We start from the raw sequence: 13,760 nt of genomic DNA, 5'->3' as shown, positions 1-13,760 counted from the left end.
TTTGCTGCCACTGACCCCCAGAATTTGATAGGCTCATCTATGTCCTAGGAACTCCCCAGGGCAGGCTTCCTCTGTCCCCGTGAGTACAAGAACTGCTCTCCACTGCCCTCTGGACACTGAAGGATGGGGGAGCAGAGCAGAAATGTGCCCCAAGACAAGGGAAAGAGGAAGGAGCCCTGCAGGTGGGTCTCTGTACTTCCCTTGGCAGAGTAAGAGAAGGGACAGAAAGGAACCAAGAGGTTGAGCTACTGAACAGCCTTCTCCCTTAATGGGAGGAAACATCAGGAGAGAGCAGTGGATGTCCCTTCAGGACTTATCACCTAGTGCTGTTTTCTTCATAGCATTTATTTTTCCTACCCTCCCACTCCCACTAGATTCTAAGCTCCATGCTCATGTGAATTTTTGTCTCTGTGTTCAAAGCTTAATCTCCAAAGCCAAGTGCAGTAGTTGCACAGAGTAGACACTGAATACATATTTAATGGATAAATAAATTGCACTCTTCTTAATTTCAGTGCCCCCACATCTTATTAGTAACTAAGGCTTACCAATCCTGCTCAAGAAATATTTCTCAAATATATCCCCTTCTTTCCATCCCTGTTGCTTCTGCTTAAATTCAGACCCTATCTTCTTCTGTTTTCACTTCCAATGAGTTCCTTTTCTTTGTAGTAATCTGGCTTCAGCCATTGCTGCCAAACTAATTGTCCTAAAATTCAAATTCGATTTTACACTGTCCTACACTTCCCTTTGCAGCACTGATACTTTGTGATGCTACTTGTGTTTCTGAAGTGCTATTTCTAAATACAAGATAAGCACACACATACATATGTATGCATACATATATATTAAGTAATAAATAAACAATAATGATATTTTATGCATATATAGGCGTACTTCAAAAAGTTTATGGAAATGCTTGTATTAATTTCCAATTGCATTTTTCCACCAACTTTTTGAAGTACCCTTGTATCAACCCTGTTTGTGTAATGTAGATATACATGGGGCATTGTTAAAAATTTGTTTAATTACAAGCTCTGAGTGCTACCTGATGCTTTTCTCTTTCTACTACGCTAGTTAGCTGAGTTTTCTCTATGATGAAATGTCTATTTTTCAGGCACATTGTTCTTCATTCTGACATTTATTTTGTGTTCTGGCAAAGAGTTGGACCAATAATGGTGATAAAATCTTTTGAATCCTTTTTATATTTTTAAACTCCAATTTTTCATCTACAAAATGTATTTATAATACAGAAGTGTCATAAGGATTAATATGATAAGAAGTATAATGGATTTAGGAAAGTACCTGGAACTTAACAGCTCGATTAATATTAGTTATTTTATATGATTTCTGGACGTGCCCAATTTAGCCTTCCTTCCACCAGTGACAGGTCCTGAAATTTCTCTGGAAATTTCATCCTTTGGGTCTTGAAGTTTTCCCCCCCCACTCCTGGTTGTCATTTATGATACAAGTACCCTTGAGGATTTGAAAAACCTGTGCTCGTACTGTCATACATTCTTATTTCAGGATAATATTTATTTTGAAATAGGAATAGGACACAAATAATTGGAAAATAAATTTACGTAATAATTGGATTGAATTAGAAATCACTCTACTGAATCACATATGTAAGTGAGGGAAGAATAACATTCTCAGTAACTTTTTGCCAACATAGCAAAAAATATATATACATAAAAATAAATATTTGAGTATGTATATGTATATATCATATACATTATGTATTTATCAAAGCAGTTATGCCCTTGTGAAATACCAGGCTATAGTACTATATTAGAAACATACGACTTTGGAGTAGGAAGTGTGGAGAAGGAGAGAGAAACAATGGTTTATGATAAAAGAATCTTAGAGCCAGGAGGCAGCCGGGACTTCCGCCTGCTGTGCCATTGTGCAGGACCACAGCTTCGAGGTTGTGCAACACCTTTAGTAAACACTTCCTGAGGCAGCGACAAGAATGAACCAGGGAGTTTCCTTCTGTCTCACTTGAGAGGAGGCAGGAACAGAGCTGGCAGCCCAGGTCCAAGTGAGCAGGGGGGGCACTGGAGCCACCAGCATGCTGGAAGAGCTTCTGATCATCTCTTTCCTTCTTTCTCCAGCTCCAGGTAGGTGGTTAACTCTTTTTCAGGTTCTGTTAAGCATGTCAGTGAACTGCTTGCTTTTTGTCTTCTCCCAATAGTTTAATTGTATAGAATATTTTGACGTTTTGACTGGTAGGTATTTTTTTTCCATCAACTAATTTTACTAACCTGTTGGGCTGGCTTTAATCTGTTGTTTAGAGGAATGTGACTAATGTAAAGACTGAGTGTTAAAGAGATGCAATAAGAGGTCTTGAACCAATATTTATGTGTCTGATCTGAGAGCACATAGAAATAAAAGGAAAGATTTCATACAGCATGATTTACATAACGAATATAATCTTTCAGTCAAAAAGTCGAATTCAGCGAAACTTAACACTCATTTTTAGAGGAGTACAGGTGCAGCAGATTTGACTGCATCAGGACAGAAGGATTTTGGAAAATATCTGCTATTATTGTTGGGGTGAGTTTGATGCCTCTGTTCCTTTTGAATGTACATTTTTATATTAGTCTTTTCATTACTGGTGATAATAAATGTGACTAATTGGAAATAAGTACTTGAACAATTTTATATTTATAAAGTACTGTGATATTACTTGACAAAACAATGTCGCTGTTAAGTTTAAGTTGACACAGCACTTTCATTTTGCTGGTTATATCAAACATTCAAGAATTTACAAGTGTAGGCATTCTACTTCATAGGAATAAATGATGTCTTCATATGCTTTTCCATTTCTGGTAAATTCATTAATTAGATTTTGGTTAAATTAGATTGGGTAACGTATTTCATCAGCTTATTTCTATTTCTGGAGCTGATTGAAGTCAGCACATTAGCCTCAGTGCCTGGAGTCCTTTCCTGGTAAACCGTTTTTGGGTTTTAGAATGCTTGCTGGGACCTGAGAATGGGAACAAATTATCAACAAAAGCTATGGTGTTAGGGAGGGAAAATTCCTCCTCCACCTATCCACTCACTACTTCGTCATTGCAAAACAGTTTTCCCTACACCTAATTTCTGATTTGTTTTCCAGACTCGTGAAAATGTTATTGAATGTCTTTCAGTATAGAACGGATGCTTGGCATTTAAGTTATTGACTTAAAATTCCTACTTTTTGAGTCAAGCAATGGAAATATCCTTTCCCTACATTTTCCAAAAATGCTAGTACCAGCAACTCTTTGGGACCCCTCTCTTAGCTACAACATAAGAACTGCCTGGGTATGAGCTTTGTCCATGAGCATAAAGATCAGGCTGGTTTCATTAACAGAGTCACACAGCTAACACTGGGGCCCATGCACATTACGGTCTTCCCAGAGAAACTGGGCAAAATTGATCCTGCTTCTCCTGACTGTACATTCACAACATGGCACCAAGAGACGCAGCTTCCTCAGAAATCATGCCGAAAAGTGTGACATCACCCTGGGTACAAGGTGATGGGGACAGAGATTCTGAAGTCGCTCTTGTGAGAATGGGGGACAGAAAGCTGTCTCCCCCCCTTTATTAACTTGAACAGAAAGTTGCCCCCTTCTTTTGCTCTTCAGCTGGTATTTTCAGGGGTGTCTCCTTGGTCACTGAAATACAGCTGCTGTTACTCCCATTGGAGTTTACTTTCCAGCCAAAATATAAAAAGTAAAGCAATTTTCATTTCCCAGGTCTTTCTCTTTGTTTCTCTGTCCCCCTCATCAAAACAATACATATGTACCCCTCTGCCATGACTTTTTCCCAGTTTCCATACACTTGAAATAAAAGAAAGAGTTGTGAAATAAGGCTGGTTAGTTGTAATAAGCGTCATAATCCCCCAAGGAAAATTGACTTATGGGATTTCATCCTAGGAAAAGGAAAACACAAATATTTAAAAGGATGTGACAGGTGTTCATGGGCGAGGAAGTAACTGAGAGCACTGACAAAGGAGAGTCTTTACTATAATCCAGAGGAATATCCAGGGTTTCCGTGCTTTTTGGAGTTATTTTATTTTAAACTAGCAGTTTGTTCCTGCCTTAATGAAGTAGCTAGAAGATCCATGAGAGTATATGCAATTGAACCTTAATAACCAAAATAATAGACTTAATTAGGGTGTGATTTTTCCCTCAGTGTTTATGCTCACTTTTACTGCGTGAAGTTTAAAGATCACAAGATAGTTTGAGGGGGTGCAAAGAATCCCAGCACTTAACTCAATGTCATGAAATAAAACCTGATTCAGGGCTTAATGTCAGGTATTCAGTTTGGATAGACATTGCTTTAAACCGTTTTGAACAGATTCTAACAAAAATAACAATGTCAGTATTTTGTACAAATATTCTAATCTCCAAAATGGCCTCAAACACATTAACAAATAAAGGAGCAATCCAAACCAATGTCTGTTATATTAATCTTATTAATGAGTTTTGGCTTTTCTAAAACTAGTGAACAGTAAAAATAATTATTCAACCCAAACCCAAATTACAGTTTTCTTTCTCTTGATCCAGTTTTGCTGGTCAAAACTAATTCAACATGTGAGTTCTTTGGGAGAGAGAGCAGCATTAAAATGAATTAGTAACATATTGTGTTACGCCTTGGAGCTGTGTGATCCCCAGAGGGCAGTTAGTTGTGTTTATTCCACAGGCTTCAAAATAATTAATCTGACATTATTCACCTGGGAGGAGACTGCACCATTGCCATGAAATTTGAGGATGAATGAGCTAAACAATATTTAGATCTGTTACATGCTTATAACTGATGTGCAATTTGCTATATCTGAGACCTCATTCTTTCAGGGGTCTTCTAGGTTTCAGGAGAAGAAGAGCATTTAAGGGAAATTCCATTTTCTTTAGAGAACATACTGTGTTTCAAGAGTTTGGGAAGAGCTGGAAATTCATTCATTGCAAACTGAAAAGAGTGAGAGTTTGCCTAAAGATTTGAAAAAAACGGTTTTTTTGTTCTGTTTTGTTTTGTTTAATTTGTTTTGGGCTTCCATTTGAAAGTGTTTGGCCATCAGATAAAGAGCTGGAAATAAATTTTATGACTAATATACATATTTCTAGTCTGGATCTAAGAACCAATCAGTAATTTCTGATTTCATGAAACATTAGGATTCAGATACTAACCATAAGGATGGAGATCAGTGTGCGTATCAGAGAAAATTTGCATTGGCTAGCCTGGCCTTTTTCCCATCTCAGTACTTCTGAGTGGGGAGTGTGTGTGTTATCACTTCGTGCTTTTGTACAAAAATTCAGGTGAGCAGTTATTATTTTATGACCCAAAGGCTGCTTGGACTAATATTGCCTGTTACAATTGTCTGTGTCATGGATGAAAACCACTAATTTAGCCCCCCCCCCCCCCCTTTTTTTTGTGGCTGCCCAATATAGGGATCTGAATCCATGACCTTGGTGTTCCAAGGCTGCACTTTAGCCAACTGAGCTAACCGGCCAGCCTAACGTAGCATTTTTAAATCACTTACTCTGGTTGCAGCATAGGTGAAATGTGGCTTCACGAACTCCGTATTAACAGGCCTAATTGCGTTGATTAGACATAATACCCAGGAAGCATGTTGGCACCTTACGCTGTGCTTGTTTTTTGTCACTGCTTTAAAGGAGGCAGCAGGGAATTGTTCGCTACCATCAGTTAATGTCTGGCAACAGTAATTTTCTTGTCTTTTGGCATCTTATTGTTTTAAAATACTTGACAACAATTATGAAAATTTTAACTCAATGGAAAGAAAATTATCAAGTTAATGTTTCTTTAGAATGTTGAACTTCTGTTATAAACATTTTTTATAACAAATGTTATTATTTTCCTTTACCAAAAAATTGATTAGAGATAAAAGATGCCCAGTGATTGCTAAGGGAACTTGTTATGTCATTCTTGAAGTGTGACAATGTAATAAGGATTATTTTACCACAACTGATTAGAACTTACCTATCCAAATGATCATCCTCTTCAAAGAGTAGGGGATTCTGCCTTTATTTGTATAAAGTCGTAGACCATTTGAACTAGCTGTACAGACCATTTAATATGCCCCCTCTTTTCAAGCAATTAAAAAAATCTAAACCAAATCCAAAATTAAGGTATTCTAGTGCCAGTGCCATGGCTTTAAGTATTTTTGAAATGTTTTCTAGAGTAAATCTCAAGCCACTGAAAGAAAAGCTGTTTAATTACTTTAACACCCATTTTTTGGCTCGAAAAGTTCTTAGCAAATTCAATTACTTTTTCTGTTTTTCCAAGTTAAATGTAAATTGCTCTTGAGAGGTCAAATGAGTTAAAATCATTCTAAAATGAAAATTTGACACTACTAGGATTTTTTTTTAAAGTTTCTGCTTTAGTTTCTCAAGAAAAAAATTCAAAAATGAATGTTTTGTTTTTTGGAATGTCATTGCAATAAGCATACAGTCCTCCAAGGTCACTGATGGACGAATACTACTACTTTTTGAGTGCCTCAGTTATGTTTGTTAAAAGGTCAAACACAAAAACATATATTTATGTTACCGTAGAATTGAGGTTTGAGTACTTTAATGAGCTAGGATTTCCTTTAGAGACCATCCTAATCATTACACAAAGAAGAGAATAAAACTTTTACAGATCCAGTCGCAGTAAGCCATGGGGTCGAGCCTACCTCTCTCTCTGGTTCCTAGTGCAGTTGACAATTCGTGAGGACCTGCAGCACCTTCTGCAGACAAAGAGCAGGTCTATCAACGTTTCCTCAGGCAGTACTATATACAGAGCAGGGTCTAGACCATGTGGACCAAGCAAAAAGAAAACAGAAAGTCCAGTGTTAGCTTTTGGAAAACTCTGAATTTCTCTCTAAAATGACTTCTAGAAATACCAGGGAGATGAGCACTTGTGATGCAGAAAGGTTGGATCAGATAATTTTCCAGTTCTCTTTCAATATGACTGCAGGCTCAGAAAAGTCCTTCCAGGCCTGTGATTCTGTTCGAATTGTCTGCTTCACCAATTTTCATTTTTACATGTTTTGTATGTAAAAATGAAGATTTATCTTTATTGCTAATTCAATAATGTAGCCTTTTCTTACTGTGACTTAGTTTCTTTCATTGGCATAAAACATTGCTATTGACAAATCCAAGAAAAATATATTAGAATCAAAATGGCATGCATTAGTTATTTCGTTTTTATAGCATTGTTTTCAGAGTGCCTCAACTCCATTATTCTGGGACTGATTAGCTTCTTAGAGGATGAATTTGGCTTCTGCATTGCTTTCCTTCTGCCTTGTAAGCACATTAATAACTCTGATGTAAATCACTCCAGGCCCCTGCGTGTGGCATCATTCATTGGAAATGTTAAAAGGATACCATTACGGACCAGCCTATTTTCGTTCTGCCTAATTAAGTCTTTTCTCTTTTTTCTTTGTTTTCTCAGTTAGTACTTTAGGAGAACTCTCAGGGGTAAAGAAATATGAAGTGGTTTTTCCCATAAGACTTCATCCACGACATAAAAGAGAGGCCCAACAGCCTCAGCAACAGGTACAGCTTTTGATTTATCAGAGAATCTTGATTTGAGATATATGTGTCATGTGCGTATGTGTATATATAAATATTTTAATGTTGTCAATTGAGCTTTGTAAAGTTTCAGCTATCATGCCATGGAGTTAAATAACAGCAGTGGTTCTATATGAGTATGTTTTTGGCCTTTTTAAATCCTCACTATAGCCCAAAGTTCTATTATTAGCTTCATTTTATAAATTGAGTTTCTGAAAAGTAAAATAAATTGTCCAAGGTAACACAGAGTTTATACTGTAATATCCGAGGATAACTTATTCTGTGCACTTCCAAAGAAAATTAGATATGGGCCAAGCCCGTGGCACACTCGGGAGAGTGCGGCGCTGGGAGCACAGCAGCACTCCCGCCGCAGGTTCGGATCCTATATAGGGATGACCGGTGCACTCACAGCGCTCACTGGCTGAGCGCAGTGCAGCTGGTCTCAAAAAAAAAAAGAAAGAAACAAAGAAAATTAGATATAACTTATTATCTATTATCTGCCTATCTATCTATCTACCTATTTATCTATCATCTGTCTATCCACACAGACAACTATGACCGCTAAAACAGAAGCAGAAAATAAAATACTTCAGGTGAAAGCACATATGCAAATTAACATGAAATGTATGTTTTTTCCAAATAGGCCTCTGTTAAAGTTTTTATAATTTTTGCTACTTAGTGAACCAACACATTGTCAGCCATCATTCACTCAGTTGCAAGAGGAAAGCTAAAATATTATGTTACATTCAACAAAAATGTTCTAATTATCTGCACTCTGAAGTTTTCTGCTGGGAGCTGGGAAAATATAGATAATTAAGACATAAATGATAATTTATAGAAATATTCTAAAATGCAACTAACCTGGTTCACATTTTTTCCCACTGGACAAGGTTTCTCAGAGTATTTCTACTAAAGCAAATTTGTGTCTGTGGAACCCTAGTAGAGCCTGTTTCCCAAAATAATTATCAATCAACAAAATGTTTTTGCTAAATTTAGATGAAACCTATGTGGCTTTCTTCAAATGCTTTCTTACAGTCTTTTAAAAATGCCAGATTCCATTTTGAGGAAAATTCAAATATAGGTGAAGTGTTTATAATCACAGCTATAAAGTGATTTTATCACAACTGTAAAAATAAATTTAAGCTTTGAAAAATTTATTTTTATGAAAAACCATAGACTAGTTACTGGCATATAAAAGATGATAAGTATTCATTTTTGGAATGATTGAGTAGATAGATATGGTTGATATAATAGCCTTGATATTTATTGGAGATACATGATTTATCTATCTGACTACTAGATTAGATGGTTATGCGACTCTTATGTCTTCCTGACCCACAGTGAAAGTGTACAGGATCTGAATTCAGAGGACTGGTTTCTGCTCACATCTTAACTTTGTCCGTTCTACCGGTGTAAATATAGAAACACATACATTTCAAGGTTTTGTATTGAAGTGGAGATAATAATGTTAAATCTTATATGGCTGTTTTGAGATAATATGGAAATTGAGGCAAGATAAAAATATTAACTCCCTGTTCACGATTATGCTATGACACTGCCTTCTATAATCCATCATGTCCCACTTCTTATGAATAATTTTCAAGGCTTTTTGTGGCTTTTTTTTTTTTTTGGTGGCTTTTTGTCTCCCAGTTAATAACTTTTTTCTTTTCCATTCTGCTCCTCAACATAACCTGTTTGTTATTCAGCCTTGGTTTTCTATTATCTTTTCTTATTAATATTCTTGTTTCTGCCTCTATGCCCTTTCTTATAAATATTTTACTACTTAAAATGTTTTCTCTGTATTTCACGCTCAGCCCATCTTATACTCTCTGTGAAGCCAGTGTGGCATATTCACATGTATACTAATAATAGATCCCTTTTCTGAAGTTGTGCTTCAGTCACTGTCAGAGTTAAGCAATTTAATTCTTGATTTTTAAAAAAATATATTGATTTTATATCTATAGTGATGGTGCCATTGTCCTTCTGTGAGCTTCGGTACCACCATGGCCAGAAGAGGCAGGTGAGGAGAAAGGATTGGCCTTAGGTGCAGCCCAGCAGAGGAAACAGGGCTCAATCCGTAATCTGTTTCTCAATCGCCTTTTGTCTCCCATAGTTAGATGTCCTTCATGACAGTGTCCTGGCACTTCCCAGTGATTTTTTAGATACTAAGTGTAACCATGGTTAATGATCTTGTTTTATAGATCAAAGTTAGTCCTTTGTGCTCCTGAAAAATCTCCTTTAAAATAAATCTGTGTGTTCTTCGACATCCCTTCTCATATATCTAAATCTAAACTTAAAACAATTCTTCCTTTCCACATGGTTTACTTATTTATCTCTTCTTTCCAAACACTTGAGAGCATAGTTTCTTCCTAAAAATTTCTCCCCTCTGTAAGGGATGCCTTCCTGTTATGTTTCTTTTATTCTCAGTGAGTTGCAATGGAGGTTCCTAGGCCTCTGTGAGTATTCTTCCTTCTTCTTAGATAACATCCCTCTCCATTTCACCTGGGTAACTCACATTTCAGCTTAAGCATTACTTCCACAAGAAAGGCTTTTCTGCCCTTAAGACATTAGACATCCTACCATACATGCATCATCATCACGCAATATAACTCACTACTTCATTGTCTTTCTACAGAAGGTACTTTTTTTTATTTGCTTAGAGTTGAATTTCCAGCATCAAGCACTGTCTTGCACAGAACTAGTATTCAAGCAATATTTGTAAATACATGGATGGATGAATGGATGGATGGCTACAAGGGTCTCATGTAATTTATAAGGCTCTCGTAATTTGTTTAGTTGCGAGAGTTGTTTGATCTGTTAAAGGGGGAAGAGACATACTTTTGCTATTATATAGTCTACTAAAAAAAAAGGAAGATATTGCTTGCTAATGATTAAATAGATAAACATAGCCAAATGAATGTTTATGTATGTTTTTTAATTATCATAAAATGTTTATGCCTTTTTGCAGGAAAACTTTGAAACTGAATTAAAGTATAAAATGACAGTTAATGGAAAACTTGCAGTGCTTTATTTGAAAAAAAACAAGTAAGTGTCTTCACCTCTGACATTATCCTTACCAAGAGTGAGTTAGTGTGCGGAAAGCGTGCTGAGTCTGTTACTACTTACGGCTCTCACAAACCTTGATTCATCAGCTTTTGCTCACGGCTGAATATTTGTTTATACTGAAGTGATAGAAATACATTGGGTAAAACAGAATTTACTAGTATTTTGATACTTTTAGTAGTAAAACACAACCAATGAGATGCAAGCAGACATACATACATTTTACCTATTCTATGAAATAGCAGATAGAGAGGTTCCAGTGAACTTTGCTATAAATTTTAATTTTTTATATGCCATTACATTTTATTATTCTACCACTGTACGGTTAGATTTTAAAATAATTTAGAACTCAGAATAAGGCAAGATATATAAAGTAACATAAAATTCTAGAGCCAAGTAGTCAGGGGTAAAACCAGAATCAGGCTTTCCTGACCCGAACATCAGTGCTCTTTTTACCCAGCTGTTCACTAACCCGTCCATTTTTCTCATATGTTAAACCTTCATTCTCTTCATTTCATTCATCTCAATTTAACATTTCTTTTACAATTTTACTGCCACAGCTTTTCCCAGATCTTGATCATCCTGTATTTAAACTATTTCAAAAGTTTAAATATAGGATATTTAAATTTTTTTCTAATTTTGTGTGTTTTTAATCTCTTTCAACACCTAGACTATTCTATATAGGACAGCAAGATTTCTTTCCCCCAAAACAGGCTATCACCTTTTGCAAAATATTACAATCAGCTGGAGTTAGGAAAAAGTATGGTATAATGCAAGTAGTATAGGCTTTGGATTCAGACTGATCTGGATATGATTCTTTGCATTTAAAAATATTTAATCTCATCTGAATAACAAGGATAGTAATATTTATCTCATAGGATATTGGAAAGGATTAAATAATGCATATAACATTTCTAACACAGTGCCTGCTATAGAGATGGCATTTTAAACATATAAGCTATTTCTTTTCTCCTTGCCATGTCTCTTTAAAAATCATATTACTTATTCACAATAGCCAAGATAAGCTAGGTGTTCATCAATGGATGAATGGTTAAAAAAGTTGTGGAATGTATGGATTTGTGTGTATGTATGTATACACATACACACATATCACAATTTAGCCTCAGACAAGAAGGAAATCTTGCCGTTTGCAACATGGATGAAACCGGAGAACATTATGCTAAGTAACCCAGGTCAGGCACAGAAAGACAAATACTGCATGATCTCACTTATATGTAGAATCTAAAATTATCAAACTCACAGAAACAGAGAGTAGAATGGTGGTTGCCAAGGATTGGAGGAGGAGGGAGGAAATGGGGAGATGTTGGTACAAACTTCCAGTTATAATATGAATAAGGTCTGGGTACCTTATGTACAACATGATGACTATAGTTAATAATGATGTATCACATACCTGAAATTTGCTAATAGAATAGATATTAAGTATTCACACCACACACCCACCCCCACACGCAAATGCTAACTATGCGAAGTGATGGATACATTAATTAGCTTGATTGTTTTAATCATCTCACAATTTATATGTATATCAAATCATCAAGTTGTACACCTTAAATATATACAATGCTTCATTTGTCAGTCGTTCCTCAGCGAAGCTGGAATATGTACATATATTCTTACTCCTATTTTCTGTTGCCTAACTGAAAGACTTCTAAGAAACAGTGGAAAATGCAAGAAGGGTCCTAACTACCCAATTCAAGTTAATTTCCAATAAACAAACTTTTCTCTGCCACAGTTGTTAACGGTCCCTGGTAACTGAAAAGGACTGAGTAAAAATGCAGTTATCGCAAGCTGGTGAGAAGCATTGCTCATATCTTTCATCTTTATCAACTTTGACCTTCTCAGTTCTGCTTCTTCCTGAAGTCTCTCTTCAAACAAGCATGCAAAAAAGAAGACATTCCACACTACTTAGGAATGCCCCTGCCCCTCCCAATCTTTCCAATTTAAGCAGCCCTTTTGTGATTGGACTTGTTTTGAGGGGTTAGGAGGAGGAGCTCAGGAGTTAAAACTTGCCTGTACTCCCAGCGAAAGCTCTCACTTTGATCACTGGACTTTGCAATTAGCATCAGTAACCACCACCTTTTTTTTTTTTTCTTTCTCCAGGAATCTCCTTGGCCCAGGCTACACGGAAACATATTATAATTCCACTGGAAAGGAGGTCATCACAAGCCCACAAATCATGGTATAACAGAGTCTCCTAGGTTCCTTGTTTTTTTTTTTTGTTTGTTTGTTTGTTTTCCTTTTTGTCTTTTTTTCGTGTCCAGCAACAGATCACAACCCTCAGTGTCACACCCGTACCGGACCGGGACCGGCAACGGGATCGCAACCCTCGGTGTTGCTCCCGCACCTCGCTCAGCCGGTGAGCGGGAACCGGTCTGTATGTGGGATCTGAACCCTCGGCGGGAGCGCCGACGCGCTCCCAAGTGGCACACTGTAGCATAGCAGTGCACCACCAGGCCGGCCCACCCTAGGTTCCTTGTTAATAGGGTTGTAACCCATAGTCCTAAAGGCAATATCATTCCCAGGCAAATGGTAGTAGTGAAACTGCATTATAGCTTTGGTGCTTTTCTTCAGTAATGGTAATTACTTAATTGATCTCCAACTTTTTTTACATTTTAACAGGGATAAAGGCGTTCCTGACAACTGTGGTAACCTTTCCCAGCCTTCAAGGGCTCCCAGTGGGAGGACGGGCAGAGGAGTTTCTTGTTTTCCATAGAGTTATTTTCTGCAGAGTGACGCAGGTGACAGTGTGCAGCTGTGTAAGGGCATTCATGTCTTCTCTTTTGAGCTCCATTTGCTATTGGAACCCTTCATGCATTCTCATCTACAGCAATGATACAGATACCTCATCTGTCCCAAAGTAGAAAGGTCCTTCATGGAACACCCACATGGGAAAATGGTAGGATGAGCATTTTGCTCCAAATGGAGGCAGGGAATGTTGTGCTGATCCAGTTAAGGAGAAGCTCTTTGGATAAATCAAGAAACAAAAACCCAATCTGAATAGCACATCTGTTAGAAAAAGAGCTTGTAGGTTTTTATGAAAAAAACTTCAATGAGCAATCAGGCAAGGGGGAAGAAAGAATGTGTGATGGTTGGGAGGCTTAGGTATAAACTGACATATCTAAG

The 13,760-nt window shown here is 36.9% G+C and overlaps 1 protein-coding gene across 1 annotated transcript in view; it reads left to right on the top strand.

The window, feature by feature from the left end:
- The first annotated feature begins 2,017 nt into the window (after positions 1-2,017).
- ADAM28 (ADAM metallopeptidase domain 28) overlaps positions 2,018-13,760 on the top strand; it is a 43,817-nt gene continuing 32,074 nt past the window's right edge. The window contains exons 1-4 of the mRNA XM_008578184.1: positions 2,018-2,114; positions 7,432-7,535; positions 10,519-10,595; positions 12,738-12,816. Coding sequence (XP_008576406.1) covers positions 2,066-2,114; positions 7,432-7,535; positions 10,519-10,595; positions 12,738-12,816 — 309 coding nt within the window. The 5' untranslated portion in view covers positions 2,018-2,065. The remainder of the gene's footprint in view (positions 2,115-7,431; positions 7,536-10,518; positions 10,596-12,737; positions 12,817-13,760) is intronic.

This window comes from Galeopterus variegatus, unplaced genomic scaffold (assembly GCF_000696425.1).
Source record: "Galeopterus variegatus unplaced genomic scaffold, G_variegatus-3.0.2 Scaffold1641, whole genome shotgun sequence".
NCBI lineage: Eukaryota > Metazoa > Chordata > Mammalia > Dermoptera > Cynocephalidae > Galeopterus > Galeopterus variegatus.
This window is presented reverse-complemented; position numbering and strand designations above follow the sequence as displayed.